The sequence below is a fragment of the Centropristis striata genome, chromosome 5 (assembly GCF_030273125.1).
Source record: "Centropristis striata isolate RG_2023a ecotype Rhode Island chromosome 5, C.striata_1.0, whole genome shotgun sequence".
In the NCBI taxonomy this organism is placed as follows: domain Eukaryota; kingdom Metazoa; phylum Chordata; class Actinopteri; order Perciformes; family Serranidae; genus Centropristis; species Centropristis striata.
Genome location: NC_081521.1, coordinates 38,717,593 through 38,743,298, shown reverse-complemented (window position 1 = coordinate 38,743,298; position 25,706 = coordinate 38,717,593). Strand labels below are relative to the sequence as shown.

Genomic DNA, 25,706 nt, shown 5'->3' with positions numbered 1-25,706 from the left:
TGGAGGAACATTTTGTGGACTGATGACAGTAAAATTGTTCTTTTTGGGTCCGCAGACAGTTTGTGAGACGAGCCTCAAACTCTGAATTCAAGCCTCAGAACACAGTATAGACAGTGAAGCATCATGATATGGGCATGTTTCTCCTACTACACTGTAAAAAAATAATCTGTTAAATTTACGGTAAATTACCGGCAGCAGTGGTTGCCAGAACTTCACCGTAAAAAATACAGTGAGGGGTTTTCTACTGTAAATTTAAATATCAGCAAAAACTAATTTAGACTGAATATTCTCGTTATTTTTAAGGTAATTGGGTCGTTCATTCACACATCATGGCAAATCTCCATTAACTTTACATGAAAATGTTATATTTTTACAGCAAAACTGTGCGTTTCCTACAGTTCATGACAGTAAAAGTAAAAATTGAGCTATTCCTTGATTTACGGTAATTAAAAGTGTCTACTACGGTTATACACAATTTTTAATTTTACGCCCCATTCCTAATGCAATTTGACAGTGTTTTACTGTAATTTCTACAAATATTTTTTACAGTGTATGGTGTTGGGTCTATTTATCACATACCAGGGATCATGGATCAGTTCGATATGTCAAAATACTTGAAGAGGTCATGTTGCCTTATGCTGAAGAGGACATGTTATTGAAATGGGTGTTTCAACAAGACAATGACCCCAAACACACTAGTAAACCAGCAGAATCTGGTTCAAACCAACAACATTGATGTTATGGAGAGGCCAAGAAATGTAAATTAATTGTGGAATGTTGTTAAAGGATTTTGGAGTGGAATAACAGCTGAAAGGAGCCACAAGTTGGTTGATCCATCCACACAGATGTGAAGCAGTTATAAAAAACTGTGGTCATACAACTAAATATTAGTTTAGTGATTCACAGGATTGCTAAATCCTAGAAACAAAAACGTTTGTACAAAATAGTTTTGTGTTTGTAAAGTCAACAGCAGACACTGCTATATTTTTGAACACACCCCTTTCAACTAATTGCCCAACTGCACAGCCTTAAGAGCTGCATATCATGAATACTGGGTCTTGTTGGTTTTCTAAGAATCTACTGCACCTACTGGTACCTTGTTTGCCATGTAGCAATAAAAAATATACTAAAAACCTGGATTAATCTGGTTAGTCACATTGGACTGCTATTATATTGAACACTACTGTAGCCTTGGTTTCCCCTCCACAAACAAAAGTATTTTAAGGAGCTGTGGGTGCCATGTGAACTCTCAAGGGAGCTGTTCAATCACTGCATGACTCTTCTTTTCCCTTTATTTAAAACCTAAATTAATTGATTTACAAGCTGTGAACCAGACACTGACATTTTAGCACCTCGAGAAGTTAATAAAGCAAACTTGTTAGGAGCCTTTTTACACTTCCAGCAGACACAAAGCAACACTGGCCATCATTTGCAGTCTTGTTTGTGTCCACCTGATGAATGTAAGTCCAATATTCACTCTCTTTTCGTGCTTATTTTGCTCTCCATCAACTCCTGGGGGATGGATCTGGCTCTTTAGCTGCTAAATGTTCCATTATCTTCACAAGCTAGACTCTAACTGTGTCTGTCTGCTGTTAGGAGCTGGCTGGGAAGTGTGCAGTCAACATTTTAAGCTTTGTGGCTAAAAACACCAGCCTGCTGCTGCTGAAAACAACCTCAATGAGAAATGAGGATGAGAAAGGACAAAAACAGTTGGAGTCTGAAATACCAAAACAATAAGCTGAAAGATGTTAAAACTCTCCATAGAGCTGAGGGGAAATGCCGAAATAAATAATAATTCAACATGGTTTGTCCCTACAAGCAGCCCCTTTCATATTATACAAGAAAGAAAGAAAGGTTCAGTTTTAAAGGAATACTCCATTCACCAAGATGGTCATCTGTATCTTAATTACGCACCCTGTGTTACCTTGAATTCTTGAAGATAACTTTGCTTTTCTCCCGTGCCTCTACAGTGAATGAAGAGAAAATCCTTGATGAATTAAAGCAAACTGGAGCTGCATTTAACAATAGCAGAACTATATCAAAACATCTGTTAGAAAAATTACACAGCTTGTACTGAATAATCCAACTGAGCAAGCTTGAGACTTTTTGCTATTTTATATATTTTATAATTTAAAGTGTTTTACAATAGTAAGATTTTAATGAAAACCCATGAAGGAAGTAATCAGCATACATCAGGATAAATTATACTTGGATTCTACTGCACGAGTTTGTGAACAGATGTTTTGACACAGTTTTGCTGTTAAATCTGCATTCACCATGAAGGTATGTAAAAAAGTCTTCTTCACGATTCAAGGTAACACAGGGTGAGTAATTAATACAAGTGATCATTTCAGGGGCATTTTAAGGAATTGGCAACCAGCCTTTGGTTGCCATCAGTGGCAACGTGTAAAAAACAGGAGCAGCAAAAAGCAAAACATGGACCCCGGCATGAATATCTTTTCAATATTTGCTTTATTTGTGAAATTGAAATCATGCTGTTAAAGTCCGAACTGGAACTAGAAAATGCTGCACGTTTTTACTACTCACAGGCTGTTTTAGGGACAACTGTGGAGCAAATTAAGTCATTTAACTGTGGGGGTGAAAAGTTCAACTGGCCAGTCAATGTCACAGACAAATGTGCAGTGAAATCTTGATAGGCAAAGGCTTTAGCTGGATGTAAAATTATATTGCAAATTCAGCATGGTCTTTTTTGTCACAATTTCACTATGCATTCAAAGTGACTGAAAGGGAAACCATATATTCCATTTCTGCAACGTAAAACAAAAACCTGGAAAAAATGCCTGCAAAACCTTTGGCCGATTTTAAAATACGCCCCTAAAACCTGAAGTTTTGTTACTAATTGTATCTGTCTTTTTTTGGTAATTCTGTGTCTTTTTTGATAATTTTGTGTCTTTTTTTGGTAACTCGGTGTCTTTTTTTAATAATTTTGTGTCTTTTTTGGTAATTTTGTGTCTTTTTTTTTGGTAATTTGTGTCTTTATTTGGTAATTCTGTGTCTTTTATGGTAATTTTGTGTCTTTTTTTGGTAATTTTGTGTCTTTTTTTTTTGTAATTTTGTGTCTTTATTTGGTAATTCTGTGTCTTTTATGGTAATTACGTGTCTTTTTTTGGTAATTTTGTGCACACCATAAACAGACTCGGACAAATGTTGAACATTTATATATTAGCATTTCATTAATATTAGCATTTTCATTAAATCAGTGTTTTAATTGATCAAGTGAAGCTCAGTAACTATTGGTTTAAATTCTGCTGCAAAAAAAAGAAATTCAACATTTGTTCTTGGGAAATCATTTTTAATTGAGCCAATAATTGAACTTTAGAGACATCATTAATAGTTATCGACTCTGTGGCCATGTTGTCCTTTTCCTCGTCCCTTTTGTCCTCCCCGTCATCCTGTAAATGTCTTTCTATCTGTCTCCTGCCTCACGCTGCATTGTATTCTGTGTGATAGTCACAAAATGTCACAATGGTAATCTTTAAAGAAAGTGCAGCATTCTAAGGAGCCAAGGTCTCAACCAATCAACGATACGCCCCACAAACACACACACACACACACACACACACACACACACACACACGCCCCTGCTGACGTGCCGTTATTTCCCGTCGACACATTAAAGAGGGAAAAAAAACAACAGAAAGAAATGTTCCTCAAACTCAGGCTGCAGGCCAGCGCTGGTTAACTGATTAGCTCAGTAATTGTGGTGGAAATGCCAGTCTGAGGTTGATATAAAAGTGCAAAAGCACATCCAGGAAATACTAATCAGTCTCCCGGCTGTTCTCCCTGGAGGCTGCTGCTGTTGTGAATGCCACTACCTCCTCCAACCACACTTTATCTGTGTGTATGCTGGTGTTTGTGTGAGTTGCATGCGTGCACTTGTGTCCTTGTGTCTGGTCCTACTTGCAAAGAAATTAATATCCCATCCTTCTTTCCTTCAGACAATAATAAAAACCTTTAATATGAGCGGAGTAAATTTGGGCCGGATCTTTCCTGCACATTAAAATAAATTACTCATTATAGCAGTGTCAGAGTAAGACATGCAGAGAGAGCCTTCCTTGTTCCCATCTCCCACTGCTTTCTCCTTCCATTCAAAATGTCCTCATTATAACCCTCATTTTTCTGTTCTAAATAACATGCCTCTAGCTCATTTTCTTCTCTTCTCTCCCCTTTCTTTCATCCGTTTGTCCTTGCCTCGTTGAGTTCATTGCTGCACCGTGTTTCACACCTACAGTGACTACAGTCTACACCTGTCACTACAACTGCTCCCATCTGTCTTTTCTCACTTTATCCTGCCCTGCGACCATTTCTCCGACCTCCTCACACACAGAGCACCCGTCTGTCTGCACACAGTTTTTGTGCCATTTACACAAACAGAAAAAAAACAACATAAAAGCAGGTTTATTCTGCAGCTGCCTCTCTCTCTTCTTCTCTGTGTGTTTTTGCCTCTGTCAGCGTCGTTTGTACTGTGGCAGGATTATTTGATTGTTTGCTGGTTTAGTGCTTGTCTGCTATCATTCAGCTGTGTTTACAGTGCTTGTTCCCCGACAATGCGGGATTATAAGGAGTTGCTGTTTGTGTGTGTGTGTTTGTTTGTGCATTCCTGTGCATCTGACTGGATAAACCATTTTAACCCACAAAAATGCTCCTAATGTCTTTATTAAATTCCTGCGTAGCTCAATTTTTTTCACTCTGTTTAACAATATCTCATATATTCTGACTCTGCATGTCGCTGCGCTTCATGAAAGGAAAATGGCACTCGTACTGAGAGAAATGATAAAATCCAGTATGCTGCACCGTCACATCAAAACGAAAAAGTGCAGCATCCAAAAGTCATGTGATTGTGATTCAGTCTGACATGGTAACCGTGCAAACATTCAATCCTGTCTTGAATTTAACATAAACTTCAGTGGGTTTTAACAGTAACTGCCTGCACATCACGGCACATCATGTCAAAGATTTAAACCATCCTGACCCAGGATAAATAAAGGCTGCTGTGGAAATGTATCTACAAGCACTCAGGATTCAAGAAATAAACACACAAAGAGCACTGATGGATTTAGGGAAAAATAAATAATATTATCATGAAGACAGTCTCTCTAAAGCGGGGGAGTTTAAAGTTCTGATTTGAGGAGCCAGAATAATATTGAAGGCCACACGGAAAAAATGTAGTTGCAAGTTGTCCACTGAAAATGCTTACTTTCACAAACAGCACTGCTATTGATTAGAGTAGCTTTCTACAAGAAGTCATTCCTAACCTGACAGATGCTTTTAGGGGGGAAGCAGTGTGACACAGTAGCCAAGTAGTGTATTAAATGTATGTGAGTGCTGAAATTTAACCATGTGATGCAGACAATGTGTTAATGTGTTTTAGTCTTTTTAGTCATTTAATGTCTTTTTTTGGTCATTTTGTGTTATGTTTTGTCATTTTGTGTCTTTTTTGGTCATTTTGTGTGTTTTTGTGGTCATTTTGTGTCATAAAATATAAAAAAAATATATAAATGCACAGACAGAGAGGTGTTTTAGTTGTTGTCTGCTTCATTATTTGTCCAAAATTCGTCGTATCAACTGAGTTTGTATGATCTGAACTGTGCTTGTGAGATTCTGTTCAGTGAGCGGGGGTCGCAGACAACATGCATGTTAAATTGGGGGTCGCGACTCAAAAAGTTTGGGAACTGCTGCTCTACACCATAGCTTAGTGTCTAGTTGTCCATTTCAGTTCCTACTTGAGTAACCAGGCCATGATTTCAGGAGAGAGATATTGCTGTTGAGTTTTTCAAATGTATTTTTGGTGCTTTGAGCACTACGAGCTCAGTGCCATCCAGCTCCATTACTGTATATTCGCGAGAGGAGAAATCTATAACACTGATATCTCCAGCATTCTGCAGCTTACAGCAAAATGATCTCGACTGATAAATAACACTACAGGTAAGGTTGATCATAAAGTTTATTCGAACCGAATTTGTAGTCCTGTGGTTCCCAACTTGGGGTCCTGCCCCCTCTGAAGGGTCCTAAAATATATGATTTTCATGCAGGTAAATTTAATGGCCTTTGAAATTATAAGAGCTTTTTTTGTAAGGGGTCACAAATCAGAAAGGTTGAAGATCACTGGTGTAATATTTAACAGCATTATATTTTATGTTGGTTAATGTAAAATCTTCATCTGAAAAGCATAAAGTAAAAAAAATTTTGTTTTTACGGTAAAAAACTGGCAGCTGTGGTTGCCAGAACTTTACCGTAATAAATACGGTGCAACTTTTTGTAATATTGCGGTAAAATGATATTAGCACTGTTGATTTCCCATTTAAGATGGCCATTTTATTCCATATTTTACCATAAAAAATAAAACGTTTTTCCATCAAAAGAAACGCTGTTCTGCCATATAATTGATAAGAAAATATTTTATAAATGATGCATGAATTAAGGAGTTTACCATTAAATATTTAATTATATTTCTGTTAGAGATGGTGTTTAGTACATTTAGCAAAAAAGAGAGAAAAAGTATTTTAAAATATAAATGCAAAAATGATGGCTTGTATATATATTACAGTATATTTTTGCTACAAACACGGTGCCAGTGTATTTTACAGTGGGGTAATGTATTTTAAAAAATTTAAAAATACTGTTTTGGCTGATATATATATTTACAGTGTTTCATTGTTACTGAAACTGAATTAACCCATTTATCATTTTACGGTCTTTTACTGTCATGGTTTAGCAGTTTTTCCCAGTAAAATCTACAGACATTTTTTACAGTGTATAGCTGTCAGTAAAAAAAAAATCAATATTCCCCTTTGAATTGTAGCCAATTAAAAGCAGAAAGTAAATGTACACTGTAAACAATCGTCTTGTAAATTAACAGTAAAATACTGGCAGCAGGGTTGCCAGCATTCCACTGTTAATTTTACAGTCCCCTTCCTGTAATTTACTTTACAGAGTATTGTGATAAAACCACATACTGAATTACAGTACAATCCTGTATCTCCTTGATTTGACAGAAAAATACTGATACTGCAAACATACACTAACAAATAAAACATAGTTTAACTTAAAATGAAATTGAATGAAATGCTATTTACGGTATATTACAATATTTCATGGGAAACGGCAAACAACCTACAAATATTTCCCAGAATGCATTGTTTACTACAGTATAATCCCTTTTGGTAACACTTTCTATGAAGACTACATCTATAGTGCATTATGAGCGCATTCATAGTGAATTATAATGCTCATTATAATCAATCATAATGAATTATGACTGCACTCATAAACACATATAAAGCTTCATGATGCACTATATCTACAGTTATAAATATAGCTTATAATGACTTATAAATCCAAGTGTCTTATGAGTGCTCTCGACTGGTTATAAACTACAGGCTGACTGATGAGGCTTATAATACATTACAACTACTCATACCCCTCTATACACACACCTCAACAACCAATTGTTATAAGGACTCATAGGATGCCATAAGTATAAATAATGACTTATGATGCAGCATAGCTTCTTTTAAATGCATGAAAATGTGTTACACTTTACTTAACGCCAACAATGAAACATCATGATTAGCTATACTGCATTATAGATGCGTCTATATGAACCTCACTTTACTTAAAGCATACATTGATCATTTATTTATACTTATGGCATCCTATGAGTCCTTATAACAATTGATTGTTGAGGTGTGTGTATAGAGGGGTATGAGTAGTTGTAATGTATTATAAGCCTCATCAGTCAGCCTGTAGTTTATAACCAGTCAAGAGCACTCATAAGACACTTGGATTTACAAGTCATTATAAGCTATATTTATAACTGTTGATATAGTGCATCATGAAGCTTTATATGTGTTTATGAATGCAGTCATAATGCATTATGATTGATTATAATGAGCATTATAATTCACTATGAATGTGCTCATAATGCACTATAGATGTAGTCTTCATAGAAAGTGTTACCTACCTTTTTAATGGAAAACAGTATGTTACTGTCACAATTTGGCTGTTTTCTTACAGCAAGTTGTTACAGTGTACTTAGTTACTTCCTGCCACTGACTACCCAGCCTCCCTGTCACATTTATCAAAGGCCTTTGTATTTCCCAGCCAGCCTCTGGAAACACACAATTAGCCTGATTAGGGGTCAGATGAGTACAGAGGAGCTTGGCAGTCTGAACTGCAGCATCATTCCTCCTCTGTCTCCTCTTCCTAAACTCCATCCAGCAGTCTGAGTCACAGCTAGCCCTTTGCCTGCCTGCCTTCAGCCCACACAGAGCCCGGCCCTGAAGTCACCTGCACTAATCCTCAGGATAAATAAACCATGTGCAGAGCAGTGCAGCCAACCCAAGCTATTTTCAGCCCTGCTGTTCTTTTTTTTTTCCCTCCCCCTCCCTCCTTCTTCCCCGGTCCGAAATGTCTTCATAAAAAGCGTTTCCCCCACTCAGGCCCGGGCAAATAGAGCGTGCTTGAGCAGCATTAGTGATCCGTCTAGAAACCAGCTGGAGTCATGGAGACGCTGTGTGGCTGTCTGCCCTTTCACAACATGGGAGAAGATATCTCAGGGGGTTTAAGATGAGCAGATCTGTTTGGGGTTATTAAAGTGGGAGTTACTGAAGAGATTGAAGAGAATGATTGGGCCATTAGTATGCTAAAACAACTGTGAATGTTTTGAAGCTCGGTGATTGCAGATTATCAATCTGGACATCCCGCTCCCAGTGAAAGCTGATTTTTGCTTTTCGTGACAAAACTGCAAGCCTGCTGCCTCCTTCCATCCTCTCTCCTCCCTTTACCTGCCCTTGATGATGCACTAAACTTCCTCCTACTAGTCTTTAAAAAAAACTTCTGTTTCTTCAACATGATCTCACAGAAATCCGTGGAATAGCCACGGATTCGCTCAAATTTCCGTGAAACTGACACGGATTTCGCTACAATGCAAGTTAATGACAGTCATATCCCGTGGCTATTCCAACATACAAAGTGATTATGTACATTCACTGAGTGAATATTTAGAAAATAAAACATATATTTCTTGCTACAAATGTGATCAAAATCCATTTTTATGCAGAAACTAAGTCAAAATATTGATTTTTTCACTAAAAATGAGAGAACTGTCCGCCATGTTTTTTGTTCTGACTGCTGGGACCTTGAAAGTCACGTGACTTGGAACAAACCAATAGCCACGGGATATGACTGTCATTAACTTGCATTGTAGCGAAATCCGTGTCAGTTTCACGGAAATTTGAGCGACTCCGTGGCTATTCCACGAATTTTGAGTTAAGCGAAATCCGTGGCTATTTCACGGATTTCTGTGAGACCATGTTGGTTTCTTAGCTCTTGTGGGGTGAGATTTCTCTAAAGGCATTAAACAAGAGGTTTTTTTTTCAATACGGGGAAACAAAGTAAGTGATTAAGAGGCAGAAATGGAGAAAGTGAGAGAAAAAAAGTGTTTTTTATGTGCTTTTTAAATGTCTACATAAAAACATTGCACATACATGCATATAGTCTAAGTGACGTCACCCATAGGTTTCTGAAAAGCCGTCATGGAGCTGAGAGTGGCTGGCTCTGGCTCTGTCTCACTAAACCATACTCACACTTAAATTAAATTAATTAATAAATTGTGCAAAGAGGTAGAACTGAGGTGGGCTTAATGAAGACTGGTTGCTGGAACATTCCACACTCTGAAAGCACCCACCTGTCACTCCAAGTGGCCACATGCTTAATTAATTACGCATAATTCTAAGTCTAAATATAATTTCAACGAGTGAGTTATATAAAAATTCAGCTCCCTGTCATGCTGTCATGCCAAACCTTGTACCAGGCTGTAAACATTTTTATTTTTACACTGGAATTGGATTCATGCACTATTGCGTTGGCTTCATTTCAGCCCGGGGAAAAAAAGTGACTTTTGACAGAAAATCTCAGCAGGCATTTGTGATATAAAATCTTTGTTGTTCTTCTAATTAATACACAAATAATACATGCATGTTGGTGTGACAGTTTTTACCATTTGAGGTGTGACTTACGCTCTTTCAAATAAACCATCTTGTTACACCCTCTTCTTCTGCGATTTTTTAATTGCACCTTACTGAAAATTGTCTCAATACACCAAATATCTGCTGTAATGGTAGGGGAAAGTCTTATTTTTACCAAATCTCCCTCTTAAATGGATGGTAAATGGACCTGCACTTATATAGCGTTTTCCTAGTCGCTTTGCGACCACTCAAAGCGTTTTACACTACAGATTGCGGTCATTCATCCATTTACACTCACATTCATACTGGTGGCAGAGGCTACCCTAAACGGTGCCACCTGCCACCATTGGGAATTTATTCAGTTAACTGTTTCCTTTTTATAGACCAATAAAGACAATAGACCATAAAGACAATAAAGAATCACATTCATTTAGACCAGAGAAACTGAGGGGTTTTAAATACTAGAAGGAGGAAGTTTAGTGCATCATCAAGAGCAGGAAACGCCCATTAATTTAGGTTTTCTGGAAAGGTATTTAGAGTTTCTGCTACACTGTACGGTTTACTCTCTGACCTTTCATAGACTTAGTCTTTGGTACTGGTTCACCCATAAAGCCATTCTGGGTAAACTCTTATCATGCATTTGCACTTTAATTGCTCAGAAATTGCTGAATGTATTATAGTCTAGATCAGAAGATAGTCTTATTGTCTGTTTTAAGTGCATGAACAGAACTGGGAACTTTTATTTGCTCTGCTCCACTCACTTGGAATAGACTTCAAAAAGACATGAAACTAAGAGAATTGGTCTCTCTGCCTGATTTTAAAGCTCTCATAAGTACAGCGAATAAAATGGCTGATACCTCTTAATGTGTGCCGGTATATTAAAATTTTGACATGTTATTATATATTCAATGTTTTCTTGCGGTTATTATTGTTGTCTGTAACTTTTTAAGCTGCAGTCTTGGCCAGGTCTCATCACCTTTCACATAATAACTGTAGTGACATGCTGGCAGCCTTGTCATTTATCACTGCTTTAAAGTTGTCTGCATCATGGGTTTGATCTGCCGGGATGTAAGAGAGGTGCATGTTTATTAAAGTTCCTGTTTCGAAATATGCTCGATAAAGTTGCACTAAAGCTCTCCTGCTGCGTTTGGCAGTCTCGCTGCTGACAGTTGACTTTCATGTACAGGATTACTCTCCATTATGAGCGCTGAGTATTCACCTGCTGATCTGGGTAATGTGGTTACTCTGCCTCTCAATCAGTCTTTGGAGGTGGTCAGCACTAAATACCCCTCGTTCAGCACCGTGGGGCGAAAATTAATTTAATCCTCTAAGTGTATTCATACGTTTATCACAGTGGGGAAACATTTAAGGGATTTCCTGCATAGGTAAAATATCTCCACCTATCCTCTCCTCCAACCTGGTCTCACAGAAATCCGTGAATTAGCCACGGAATCGCTCAAATTTCCGTGAACGTGACACGGATTTCGCTACAATGCAAGTTAAAGACAGTTAATAAGTTTTCCCATTGGTGTTTCCAAGTCACGTGACTTTCAAGGTCCCAGCGGTCAGAACAAAAAACATGGCGGACAGTTCTCTCATTTTTAGTGAAAAAATTAATATTTTGACTTTGTTTCTGCATAAAAATTGATTTTGATCACATTTCTAGCGAGAAATATATGTTTTATTTTTTAAATATTCACTCAGTGAATGTACATAATCACTTTGTGGTGAAGATCTCGCCAGAAAAATATGACTGTCATTAACTTGCATTGTAGCGAAATCCGTGTCAGTTTCACGGAAATTTGAGCGATTCCGTGGCTATTCCACGGATTTTGAGTTAAGCGAAATCCGTGGCTATTTCACGGATTTCTGTGAGACCATGTTGTCTCCTCAGACTTTTTTTTTTATTGTTTTTTTGTTTTTTGAAAACTCAAGGAACCTAAGGCAGGAAGTGAAAGGGGAACTACAAGAACAAAGAGAAGGGCATAAGAGTGAGGGAGGGAAAGGGAGAGAGGAGGAGAGGAGAGAGCACGACATGAAAACATAATGAGGATTGTCATGCCCATGGGGGCTGATGTGAGGGATGTACTGCGCAGGGGTTGAGACGAAGGAGGAATGCAGAAAATGTCTTAAGCAAAGAGGGAGAGAGGGAGAGAGAGGGAGAGGAAAAACTGAGGATAAACACTGTGACCGAGGGGTGACATAACTTTGCTGGCTCAGCGCAGGAGGATGCGACAGGTTCAGCAGCCAGGATGTTGGAGCGCAGCTGTGCTGACCCACACGCCGCTGGGCGATGTGGGTGGTGGCTGTGCTTCACATCTGTCGCTTCAGGCCACAAAACCCAGAGGAAATACAAGCCTAAGTGTATTCCTGCCAGAGGAAAAGAAGGGCTGCTCCCCCAACCCGACCCCCAGGAGTCTGGTTCTTTTCCAGCTCCCAACACGTCCCGAGTTGTCAAAGACATCTGAGCTCATCGTCGCCCTCTGGGTTGCTTTTAGAGAGTTCAGGTTGGCTAAAGACCATCACTATGAGAGCTTTACAGCAGTCTAACTAGAGACCAGACATGAAGAAGCACTAGACGTGTTTGTGGCTGCAATCCTGCACTCCACTGAGTGCAGAAATGAAACCGTATTCAGGATTCCAAAGGAGCACAGCAGTGGTTTTGTATGGTATATTCCATACCTAGAGGGTTGGGGTATATTTTATACTGCTGACCATTTTTCCAAAGCATACCATACATTTTATATTTCCTACCATTCAGACAGTCATTGGATTCAGTTCATGGCAGTACAGTTTGAAAATTGACTTCCTGAAAGTTGAGAAAAGTAATCCAAATGTTTAGTCCCTTTACATATATTTTCTAGTGTCAAATTTACTTCTCTGCTGCATTATGCAACTATGAGCAGTTTTTTAAAACTGCAATGCTTTGGGAACTGGTAGTTAGTAATATAATGAAGATAAACAGAATTTACAAGCTTAAGTATGCAGAAATGGCCTTTTCAGGGTTATATTTTTCTGTATTTCTTGCACATACTGTAATTTCTTATATATTTACAGCGGCACAGCTTACAGATAATAAGTGATACAATATGCAGTGATTCTCGTCTCTTCTCTGAGGTACAGCATGTCTCACATTTTGTCTACAAAATCTACAAATGCATGTTGCCTTCTTGAGACATGACAGCAGCGATCAGGGTACAGAAATTATAACACTACTGTCACGGCAGCAGTGTGCTGGGAGCTCGCAGACACACATCTATTCCCCGGGTAGAGCTGTCAAAGCCAGAGTTTGACAAACATAAAAAGGGCCAAGCATCAGACCAAGGCAAGCGTTCGTCACGAGTGGGACTCTAGCTCTGTTCTACTTTACTGGAGTTCACTGGTGAGTGGGTTTTTAAATAAGCACAGTTTGACGTCTACTTCACAAATACCTCCGAGTCCAATTAGCAGTGATGATTTTCTGCAACTGCTGAGGAGCAGAAGGGGAGCGCTGGGTGCTTTCGATAACTCCGTAATAACTGCTGAAGCCATTTATCCGTTTCTCAAAGTGCTTCTCTGAGCTAAGGAACACAATTTACTTTTCACATGAGTCTGATTGGTTTTCTTTTTCGCTGCCTTATAAAATGAAATCAATCAGCAGAGGAATATCATGTAAAATTGATGGAAACCACAACATCAACAATGAGAGAAAAACAATTCTGCTTTCTTGCTTTGAAGCTGTAATGGGGTGTTTTACATTTTAGGGATTTCACATTCACATTCTGGTGGAGAGTTAGTTTAGAAGATTGACACTCTCATGTTTGTTCTGTTATTATGAGGCTCCAGCGAACAGCTTGTTAGCTTAAAGGTTCAATGTGTAATAACAGGCCACATGCTCCAAAAAAACAAGATGACACTTCAAAATTGTGTATAGATAGACACACAGTAAACCTTGCATTCTCCTCAAAAATATACAGCAAACTTCAAGAGTCAAGGCTCTGTGGCTTGGTACTTTCTAACAGTTAGCAGCTTTACACCTCAAAGTAAGGCTACGTTTACACGAGGACGGTCTGAACAGAAGACGCAAAAGTGGCGTCGCGTCTTCACTTTTTATTCCTCGTTTAGACGAGCATTTTCGGGAGGAAATCTGCTGCATACGGTGACGCAAAAGTGTGTAAAATTCTATTGTATGCAGCCAGGCGGCATCACTTAAAGCGATAAGAGCATCTTTGGGCATGCAGAAGTTTTCCCGCCACACATTTTCATCAGCTACTCCTTCCACAAAGTTCTCCACCATCACTAGATCTCCCAGGTCTCGTTCACAGCCGTCCGGCTCGCCTCCGACCAATTGCTGCATCCAGAATGTGATGGAGGTAATTCCAGATCCTTCTCTGTTCACTAATACTATCTGTACATATCCTGTACATTTGGTGGAAAGACTCCTGTAAGTTTATTAGAGCTGCCAGAGCAGCTTGAAGGTCCCACCATGGAAATAATCCCACGTTTGTTTATTTTTCTGTACTGGAGCATATATGTGACGTAAACACATACGTGACGTGAGCAGATCAGATCAGAGTTTTGTGTCTTGTCAGTGTAGACGACACGCTACGGAGGAGAGGATTTAACTTTTCCACTTTGGAGGGTGGTTTCAGATTTTTGCGTCTTTAAGCCAAAAACACCGTCACCGTCTAAACGAAAGGCAATTCCGGTAAAATATTTTGTCGTTTTTACCCGCGAGCGTCCTCGTGTAAACGGGGCCTAATACTAAGACCGACTCCCAGACTGCTGCAAATGACAGGTACTTGCTCCATTGCATTGGGGATTACTCATTCAGCAGAGCACACAGAGAACAACAGCCTGGCAGAGAAAAGGCACAGGTGGTGATGCGAGAGGAAGCAGAAGTGAGGCCAAAAGCAGCCCTGCATAAACCTGCTCTACCGAACGTGTTTCTTGCAAAGGTCAAGCTGGACGACATGAGACTGCAGATTACCAGTCACCCCACAGATGCTGCACTGTCTTCCGTGCAGAACAAACCCCTGACTCCAGATCACATCGCCACTTCTGCTGAGCATGTAATGTCCGCTGGGATGGAGCTAGACTCTCCAGGGCCCTGTCTATTCGCAGTAGTCTCTTAAATGCAGAATCTTAGTTCAGGTGTTGGTCTTAATTTTTTATTTTTAGATGTAAAGCTGCTAAATGTGCTAAAACTTCTTTTGGCTTTCTGAGGGCCAACTGGACACTTCAGTAACTCACTACCTCCTCTTGAGGCACAAGCAGTACAAACAATACATAGACATAATGTCAAAACTGTTACTTTCACACATACTGTTGCTTTGGACTGTTTCAGGTTTCCAGCCTCATAGACGATTAGTTTGACCTCCTTCCTTATCATTAAATGCAGAGTATACGATTCCAATGAATCTGACAATTTGGAACTTAGATTGGATCTTAATTCCCACCCCTACCCCTCTCATAGCCTCTATATTGCCCAAGAGACATCAGAGGCTAGTTTTATCATTTTTGGTCGGAAGAATAAGAATTCTTCAGAAGAACTAAAGTTTAAAATCTCACAAGAATCCTGTCATAAGTCTCATTTTTAATTGGATACAATCAGGTTTAGGGTTTTCTTTTTATGCGAACAACTGTTCAAACCAATATTGTACTTAATGCCTTTTTCATGGGCTGCTGTTCATCACACTGGTACATTATTAAACTCTGCCTGAGCAGAGGAAGGAAAGAAGGAAATATTAGCCGTGAAGATGCAGCGAAATGAGCAGGTCCATTTGTGATTCTGTGACAAGATGTGACAAGGTTTTGTCAACATTCTGTGCGTGCCATCAATTGGAAAAAATCTACCCTCGAGGCATGGCGCAGGTGCAGAATCACTTTTTTGTTTTCCATATAATACGGTATGAAATTTTTGTAAAAAAAAAAAGTGATCCTGTCAATTCAGCTGAGTGCTGAATCTGTATTCCTATCACAAATGGCCAGAAATAGTTTCTTATCAGCCTCTTTTTTTCTTCTTTTGATCTTTTTTACAAAGAACAGTCAGTTGGGATATACCTCTTTTCTTATTCATCAAGCACTTTGCAATGAAACAATGAAAAGATTAACAATGCAATGCATCAAAGACGGTCTTCAAAGGAAGTGCATTTTCCAGTTTTCTGGAGCTGTGCGGTGATGTAGATAACAAAGGGAAGTTGAGACGGGAGAAATAAAGGCCTTAAACCTCTCCAGGGGGAACACCTCTCTGCTGCCACTGTTCTGGCCAGATGCAATTTCCTGAACACCGCACTGCTCTTCAAAGAGAAGAGAAATTGCTCTATCATAGTAGAGCGCTGAGCGGAGGAGGTGGGGGCAGTTTAAGAAACAGTCTTGGACTTGTGAGCTACATAAATTAACTATTACATAAATTATCCATCCCCCTCAAAGTAGAAAAAACACGGAAAGGTCAATAAGATGGTTGAGTGGGTGTAAGGACTTTGCGCACGCACACACACACACACACACACACAGAGACACGCACACACACACACACACACACAGACACACGCACACACAGACACACACACACCAGATAAACATTTATTTACATGTTTAAAATGTGTGCGTTTCATATTCCACTGCTGAAATGAATTATTGAGGCAGCAAATGTTTGGGCGCATGTGCTCAGACCCAGAAAGCTGTCTCAAATCATATTAGGGAAAAAGTCATGATGCAATATTTGGGTTTAGGAAAAGAGCACTGCCCGAGACCAACAACTAGGACATCATTAAAGTGCCACAGAACCACATTCTTCACATCCTCTTAGTGCGAGGGACTGTGTCTGTTTGGGGGATTCAATGTTTTCTCACCTTACTCTGAGGACAAGAGTCTCATTAAAGGCCTTGTTGTGTTTCTGGACTGTGGGCTGAAAGGTCGTTTCGGCCCACGTAGTTTTAATAAACCTTTTTTCACAGCAGACATTTTGACTTGTCATAGTATGGAACAACTCATTAACGATGGTTCAGTTCACAGTCAGCGAGCCAGGGCGTTGAAAAAAGCAGAAAACTGAAAAAAGTACATGGAGTTCAGCCGGTATAATTGTATTATTTAGAAAGAAGGAAATTAAGGAAAGAAACCTAATACAGTAGATTACTGTGACTCAATATAGTTAATATAAGGCTGTAACTATAATTAATCTAACTTTATTTTCAATTACAATTTTAGCTTCCAATGTTTATTAATATAAAACAATATAATCAAGATAAATTGCTTATTGTGCCGCTTCTGTTTCACAATGATGCTCTCGTTTTGTCTTTACAGCAATGAACTTTTCATTTTCACTGAATTACTTACTGAAATGAGTGGAATAAAGCTTTTATCTAAATGTTAAATAGATGTTTTAGTAGGTTTTGGCAGTGCACTACAGAAACATTTGATCAAATCTATTATAGTTTAGTTTTTTCTTCACAATATTGAAGCCAGACTCGATTAATGTAGGCAGCTGTCTGACCATGCAGAACTATAAAAACGTCTACAAAAGTGCCAAATGTAATTCTAAATTTAAAGAGTTGTACCTGCTACCAGAGACATCTAATAATTGAGTTGATCCAGACTAATATCACTACTTCAAACCGCATATGGAAACATAAAAAAGCTTACAGTCATTTTCCTTTCACTGCGTACTGAGGAAAAATAGTAAAAATTGCCCATAAGCAGAAAATATCACTTCAAAGCTACTTCAGTGCAGCTGCAACAGTAAGTGGCGGCCTGTAGAGCTTCTCTTTGGTGTCATTGTGTATAAATGTGTGTATTAATGTTCCCCCACCAAAAATAAATCTCTTAGGCCAGCCTGTTCTTAGTCAACTATGCTGGTTAAATAAAGGTAAGAACCACTTGATGCTATGATATGTGGAAGAGGATCTGCAACCACAGATGTCCGCCAAGATAAACAGGAATCTTCGTGTGGAAAGATAAACTACCATTAAACTTAATCCAATCTCTTCAGTGAGGCTGCTGTGAGGAATGAAAAATGTTCCGCTCCAAATTAAAAACCACGTCTTGTGCCAGCGACCGTTGGCAACGGTGTCTGGGTGCGCCAGCAGCAACAGCAGGCTTTTATGGCGGTGACATTACAGACTCCACTTTTTGCTGCAGGGAAAACTTACATGAGCATCAGTCACTCACACATATATATAATGTCAGCGGGGTGTTAAAACACATTTTTTGATCAGCTTCACTGCATTATCCCACATCTCTCCCCCACATGGGTTTAATTACAAAGGACATTGCCGTACAATGCCGCCCCTCCCTTGTTTTTGCAGAGAATGATAATAAAAAGATGAAAAGGTAGATGGCTTTCAGAGCTGTGGGGATTCTATTAAATAAATAAGAAGCTCAAAACAATGTTTGATCATAAATTTTAACAAGGATTCGTCAGGAACAGATTCAAAACAAATTCGAGACGCAGACTGTTATCAACACACCCTGATGTTATCATCATAAAACTAGAAAAAGAAGAATCATTCATAGAAGTGCATTTCTGATGCTGTATTATGAATGTTGAATAGAAGACACATTGTACATGCTCGCACAACATGTACTGAGACATATTTACATCAGATGGGGTTTTGATTCAAACCAGCAGCATCCACAGACAAACACACAGCAGGTATCCTCAGGTCAGAAAACGACAAGTCTTTTCCCTACAGTTCACTCAGAGGTTTGCTCTTTTTGCTGAGGGGGGTTCATCATTCTTTAACTCACTATAAATAGATAATCCTATGATTTATACAGGGTGTGTTCTTTGCACTCTACTATTCAAACCACAAATAAAATTGGCTGCATGTTTTTTATTTGATTGTATTTTAAAGGATAAGGCTGCTGATATTCCATATTTTTTTCTACATTTTGCACAAACAATATCCAATTAAAGACCCAAATTTTAACACCAAAAGTGTTAATCGGCCCACATAATACCTTTGGATATCCCTTTCTGTAGCGCTCAACTCCAAAGGCATTTGTTCCTCCTGAAGATGCTAATTATTAAAGAACTATAGGGGGAAAGTGTTGTGCTGGGACACCGTTTTGACTTAAACTTCTTTATATTAAATTTTTCAGCAGCAGGTCATTACACACACTTATTCAACACATGCTGATTCTAAGGACCCCGAACGTAAACATAGCTGCCCTGTAAACTGCCCGACTCAAACAGACTGAACTAAAAAGTGCCTAAATATAATTATTAACCTGATTAAATCAACAATATTAATATAATCAAATAAACAGATTAATAGGGTGTATTTTCTGGTCACAAAGGGAATTTATAACACTAATATTTAAAAGCGACAGTTCACCCTAAACTCAAAATTCACATTTTTTTTCTCTTGCTTGGAGTTCTATTTATCAGTCTACTTTGTTTTGATATGAGCTGCCGAATGTTGGAGAGATTGGCATTTTCTCAAATATAATGGAACTAGATGGCACTCTGCTTGTGGTGTTTAAAGCCCCAAAATATGTTTTTGCAAAGCTCAACAGAAATGCATTTTCCAGATATCCTGACCTGGTTACTCACAAAAACCTCGTTGTGAGAAGTTTAATGAAGGAACTACACAAGAAAGAAAAAAGTTCCTCCATCATTCCTTTTTTAAGTAAAGTAATTTCTAGAAAAGTTAACTCAAACAGGATTAAATTGTACCTTTGTTGATGAATACTTTCAGTGCTGGTTTTGGGCCAACATTCTTTGCCAAACTTTGCTTCGCCCTGTCTGTTATTTTAACAATTCCAACTTTACCTCAGGAGTCAATAATTACTTTTTGCCATGCTTCAGATTATGGGGTTTACTTTTGGAACGTCAATTGGGAATCACTGTAATATAAGCTTCTTAGCATGGTACACCTTCTCATATATTAAATGATATAAGAGAACAGATTTCTTAAGTTGCTAACATTAAATAAGAAACCATAGTTGTGGAACTTGATGTAAAGGAGTTTAGCAACGTTGTGTTATGTTTGATGGAGAAAATATATACAGGAAGCGTCTATCAATGTGCTTTAGGACAAACTTTAAGAATACACATTATTATTCCCAGAAAAAGCCTGGTGCCAAATAGCCAACATTTACAGGGTATATACAGGAATCCTGAAGTTTAATACCTTTTTAAGACTTTTTCAAGACCTTACCAATACTTTTTAATACCTCACTGCCACTTCAATATGTAACCATTTACATCAGTTATTAATTTTTTTATTCGCCGTATCCAGGCTAAAATGCTCCCAAACTTCCGAAGTTTTGGTACGCGTAGCTGTGTTGGACGCCGCCATTTCTGGAGCTCTCGGAGACAATTTCTGAACGCATCCACAAGAGAGTAGTTTTTTCATGTACCGGTTCATCTTTGTTCATCTTTAAAACATTATTAAAAACCTATTTATTCTCCTTGGCGTTCAGTCCCAGCTAGGCAAGAATCCTTGGCTTTCTTGTTTACTTTTTTACCCTTTTATTTGTCTTTTGTATCTCTAACTCTGTTTTGGATTGAGTTTTTATTACTATTTTATTCTATTGTTTTTACTGTTTTTAGTATTTTATTCTTTTTATTGTTTTTATTTATACCCAGTTGTGTATGATTTATTCTATTTTAATAACTGTACAGCACTTTGGTCAACTGAGGTTGTTTTTAAATGTGCTCTATAAATAAACTTTGACTTGACTTTGTTTTTTAATGAAACAAATAAATTCACACACGCTTGCGATGTTTTCAGGACCCAAAATATTGGACAGCGAATTGAGAAAAAATACCTTCAAAATTTAAGACTTAGCAAAGTTGTGAAAATACTTTTTTAATACTTTTTAAGGGTCTTAATTTTTCCCAAAATTGATTTATCACCTTTTAATACTTTTCAAGACCCCGCGGATACCCTGATTTAGCAACTGATGTACATACTCTAATGCTGCTCTGGTAAAGTTACTATGTCATGGCAGGTGTATTGCTCAAAAGAATCGCGGTGTTGAGCAAGTTGTTTGAGCTTTTCTCTAGAAAGCTGCAGAGGCAACCGGCCCACTCCAAACAGGCAAGTGTGACTAATTCAGTACTGTAAAATGCATTAAAATCTTGTGACACTTTCCAATAGGCTCAATAACAGGCTTGTTCATATAGAGGCGTATTAATATGAACTATCTAACCCTAAAACTGTTACATCAGCTTAACCCATAAGAACCCAGAGCCAAATATCCTTAAAGGAAAATTATGGGGGATATACCACAGACCAAGTTGATCACATAGAACACATTTATGACGTTTTAGAAAAAATACTACCCCTAAATCAAAACCAAGATCTGTGATGTGACATAAACGTTAGACTGGCCGTTTATGGTATTTTTTGTGTTCATAATATTTCTTATTTTGAAAATAAATAGACTAGACGTTTTCTGCTTACAGAAACACAAATTTGACTTTTTCTTTGCATCTCCACAATATTTATCAAAATTGTGACATTAATAGTGCTGTTTAACAACTAATTATTTGTCAGATTTGTTTTTAAGTAACACATTAATAATAAATAAAAACAAATAACCATTTGCCTTTTTGTTTGCATCTCCATAACATATATGAAAAAATTGTGACAGGAAATATGGTCAGAACAAGTTAAATGCAACACATGACACCTTATTAATGGGTTAGAATTGTTAAATGGCTTTAATCTTAGATTCTAGAAGATTTAAAGTGTTTGTTACAAGGGTGTCACCATGGGTTCTTATGGGTTAAATAACAAACCATAGTTGTGGAACTTGATGTAAAGGAGTTTAGCAACGTTGTGTTATGTTTGATGGAGAAATTATACACAGGAAGCGTCTATCAATGTGCTTTAGGACAAACTTTAAGAATACACATTATTATTCCCAGAAAAAGCCTGGTCCCAAATAGCCAACATTTAGCAACTGATGTACATACTCTAATGCTGCTCTGGTAAAGTTACTATGTCATGGCAGGTGTATTGCTCAGGACCAAAAGAATCGTGGTGTTGAGCAAGTTGTTTGAGCTTTTCTCTAGAAAGCTGCAGAGGCAACAGGCCCACTCCAAACAGGCAAGTGTGACTAATTCATTACATTACATGTCATTTAGCAGACGCTTTTGTCCAAAGCGACTTACAATAAGTGCATTCAACCTGATGGTACTAGACATAGACCATAGGAATCAAGTAAGTACATAACTTTAAGAGCCAACTGTCATCGCTACAGGAGTGCTATATGTTAAAGAAGAAAATAATAGAAAAGAAGAAGAAGAAGAAGAAGAGCAATTTTTTTTTTAATTAAAAAAAATATATATATATATATATGTGTGTTAGGTGACCATGGCTTAACCGAGGTATTGTTGGAAGAGATAGGTCTTCAGCCTGCGGCGGAAGATGTACAGGCTGTCTGAGGTCCTGATGTCGAAGCCAGGTAGTCCTATAGATTGAAAGCACTAAGTGTTTGAGCTAAAAGCAGTAATTATATAGGCATTAGAAACCACACCCCTTGAAACCAGAGACAAAAGGCTTTTAAGAGCAATAACAATAACAAGCGCAATTACAGCTAACTCAGGCAGGCAAACAAACAACTAACTTGAAAACTATGAAACTTAGCAGAAAACCATAAATATAGCAGAAAACCACAGCAAAACAGAAAGCAAAACTAAAGAAAGTACTATACCATAAACCAGAAGCCAGGTAGTCATATAGATTGAAAGCACTGTATTCAGTATTGTAAAATGCATTAAAATCTTGCGACACTTTCCAATTGGCTCAATAACAGGCTTGTTCATATAGAGGCGTATTAATATGAACTATCTAACCCTAAAACTGTTACATCAGCTTAACCCATAAGAACCCAGAGCCAAATATCCTTAAAGGAAAATTATGGGGGATATACCACAGACCAAGTTGATCACATAGAACACATTTATGACGTTTTAGAAAAAATACTACCCCTAAATGTCAAAGATCTGTGACGTGACATAAATGTTACATTGGCCGTTTATGGTATTTGTGTTCATAATATTTCTTATTTTGAAAATAAATAGACTAGACGTTTTCTGCTTACAGAAACACAAATTTGACTTTTTCTTTGCATCTCCACAATATTTATCAAAATTGTGACATTAATAGTGCTGTTTAACAACTAATTATTTGTCAGATTTGTTTTTAAGTAACACATTAATAATAAAAAAAAAACAAATAACCATTTGCCTTTTTGTTTGCATCTCCATAACATATATGAAAAAATTGTGACAGGAAATATGGTCAGAACAAGTTAAATGCAATACATGACACCCTATTAATGGGTTAGAATTGTTAAATGGCTTTAATCTTAGATTCTAGAAGATTTAAAGTGTTTGTTACAAGGGTGTCACCATGGGTTCTTATGAGTTAAATAACAAACCATAGTTGTGGAACTTGATGTAAAGGAGTTTAGCAACGTTGTGTTATGTTTGATAGAGAAATTATATACAGGAAGCGTCTATCAATGTGCTTTAGGACAAACTTTAAGAATACACATTATTATTCCCAGAAAAAGCCTGGTCCCAAATAGCCAACATTTAGCAACTGATGTACAAACTCTAATGCTGCTCTGGTAAAGTTACTATGTCATGGCAGGTGTATTGTTCAGGACCAAAAGAATCGCGGTGTTGAGCAAGTTGTTTGAGCTTTTCTCTAGAAAGCTGCAGAGGCAACCGGCCCACTCCAAACAGGCAAATGTGACCAATTCAGTACTGTAAAATGCATTAAAATGACACTTTCCAAAAGCATCGGCTCAATAACAGGCATGTTCATATAGAGGCGTATTAATATGAACTATCTAACCCTAAAACTGTTACATCAGCTTAATGAAACAGAGGCTTGATGGGAAAATGTCTTGATGAAATAATGTGCACAGTAGCTCCGGTCTCATTATAGTTCATATTTCCTTTAACAAAAACTTTGAAGCATTCAAGAGTGAGTTTGACTTTGGTTGGCTGCGGTATTTAATGGGATTTGTCAATAATCACCAGACTTATCCTTTAATCGTGATGGGATCAAGTCTTCCCGGGAGGCGACTCACCACTTTGAAGTCTTCCGCTCTGCACTCGGTGCCGTGGAAGTGGCAGGCGAGCAGCATGTCGTTGATGTCGTGGCCTGTGCGGTCGTAGAATTCACGCATGTTGAAGGGTCGCGGCTTGAAATTATGAAAATCAGCTTTGACCTTTAGGCTCTCCAAGACGCTCTCTTCCACAAGATGTATGTCCCTGATTTCGTACCTGAAAAAACGGACAGACATAAAGAGAGGTCAAAGGAATATTTCACACGCTTCAAGTGCAAATTTTATGCCCTGTAGGTTTGTAGGGATGGATGAATTTCCTTGAACAGAGCGTCTTCACAGTGAATAATCACTGCCTGATGATAAAGTAGACTTCACATATAGTGAATTTCAGCCTTGGAACATTTTTTTTCACACTTCAGGAAGGTTTATGAGACTTTATCTGTGAACTTTTGCTCCTCTCAACCAAAGCTAAAAATAATAAAGTCCAGAATGAATCACAGAGGACAGGAAATGGAGAGTAAAAATGTGCAAGATGGTTTTCTGTGGCATTTTCTGGCTCTGAACTGATGGCACTACCAGAGTGTAACACTTTATTGTACAGTACATAGTAATTCAGACAAGAGCTGCATGAGCCAATAAAGTTAGTCATCCATTCATTGTTGATGCAGCAGCTTCAGGCCAGACTTCAACTCCAGTCTCGCTTAACTGCATTCAAACTCGGAGAAAAATTTGTTTGTGTTTATGTCGATTGGATTGTTTTTGCCATGAAAACACTGAAACTTTCATCGGAATTCTGAAACTTAAAAGTGAATCTGAGTAAAATATTAAAAAGGTATGGCAACACGAAAGGGAATTTTTAAGAAGAATCATGTTTGACTATGATTGAATTCTCTCATTATAACATCTCTGCTCATTATTTTTGTCACATCTTTCAACACAAGTAAGACACATTTCTATGAATTGGGGCATGTTTTACTTTGATCAAAATCACATAAGAAATAAGAAAATGCAGCATACGAAGTCCTTTTTCATGTTGTTTTTTTGTGTATCGTTAGAGATGTTTAGCGTGGTTTCATGGATGGCAACGTCACACCAACACTTTGGTCCAGACAGAAATATCCCAACAAATATGTGACGGATTGGCATGAAATTTGACACAAACATTCCTGGTCTCCAGGTAATGAATCCTAGAGATCCTTTGGTGTTCTCCTGACTTCCCCTTATCCCTAATAATTATGTCAACATCTTCATGACTGATTACCACAACATTTATGTTTCTAATCACTTTCATGATGCTTTGACTTTACTTCTACTGCCACCATTAATGTTCTTCTCTGGCAGGGTGTCATATCATCATATCGTGAGCCTCATAGCATAATTGCCTAAGTCATTTTTTGGCCAAATTGTGATATCTGCCTAACTTTACTCTCCTACCACTGCTGCATCTTTCTGCCTTATTGCCTATGTTCTCCCTATCAAAACACTTGTTAGAGTCCAAAATCACTTTCTGCCTTAGTCATCTCTTTGACTTAGGCATTTTTGCCGCTACATACAAACCAAACTACATTATTTCTATGTAAGAGAAAAATTGCCTTAGTCAGGGCATATTCTGCCTCAGTCACTTTTATCTGTTATGAAATCGAAGTGTTTAATTTTTTATGCAAACTTGTTCACACTTCTATTTGAACTTACTGTTACAAT

General features: G+C 38.0%; 1 protein-coding gene across 1 annotated transcript in view; it reads right to left on the bottom strand.

Moving 5' to 3' along the window:
• The window catches only part of LOC131971407 (acid-sensing ion channel 1A-like), a 76,786-nt gene that overhangs the window by 45,621 nt on the left and 5,459 nt on the right, over positions 1 to 25,706 (bottom strand). The window contains exon 2 of the mRNA XM_059332840.1: positions 24,027 to 24,222. Within this exon, the coding sequence (XP_059188823.1) occupies positions 24,027 to 24,222 (196 nt within the window). The remainder of the gene's footprint in view (positions 1 to 24,026; positions 24,223 to 25,706) is intronic.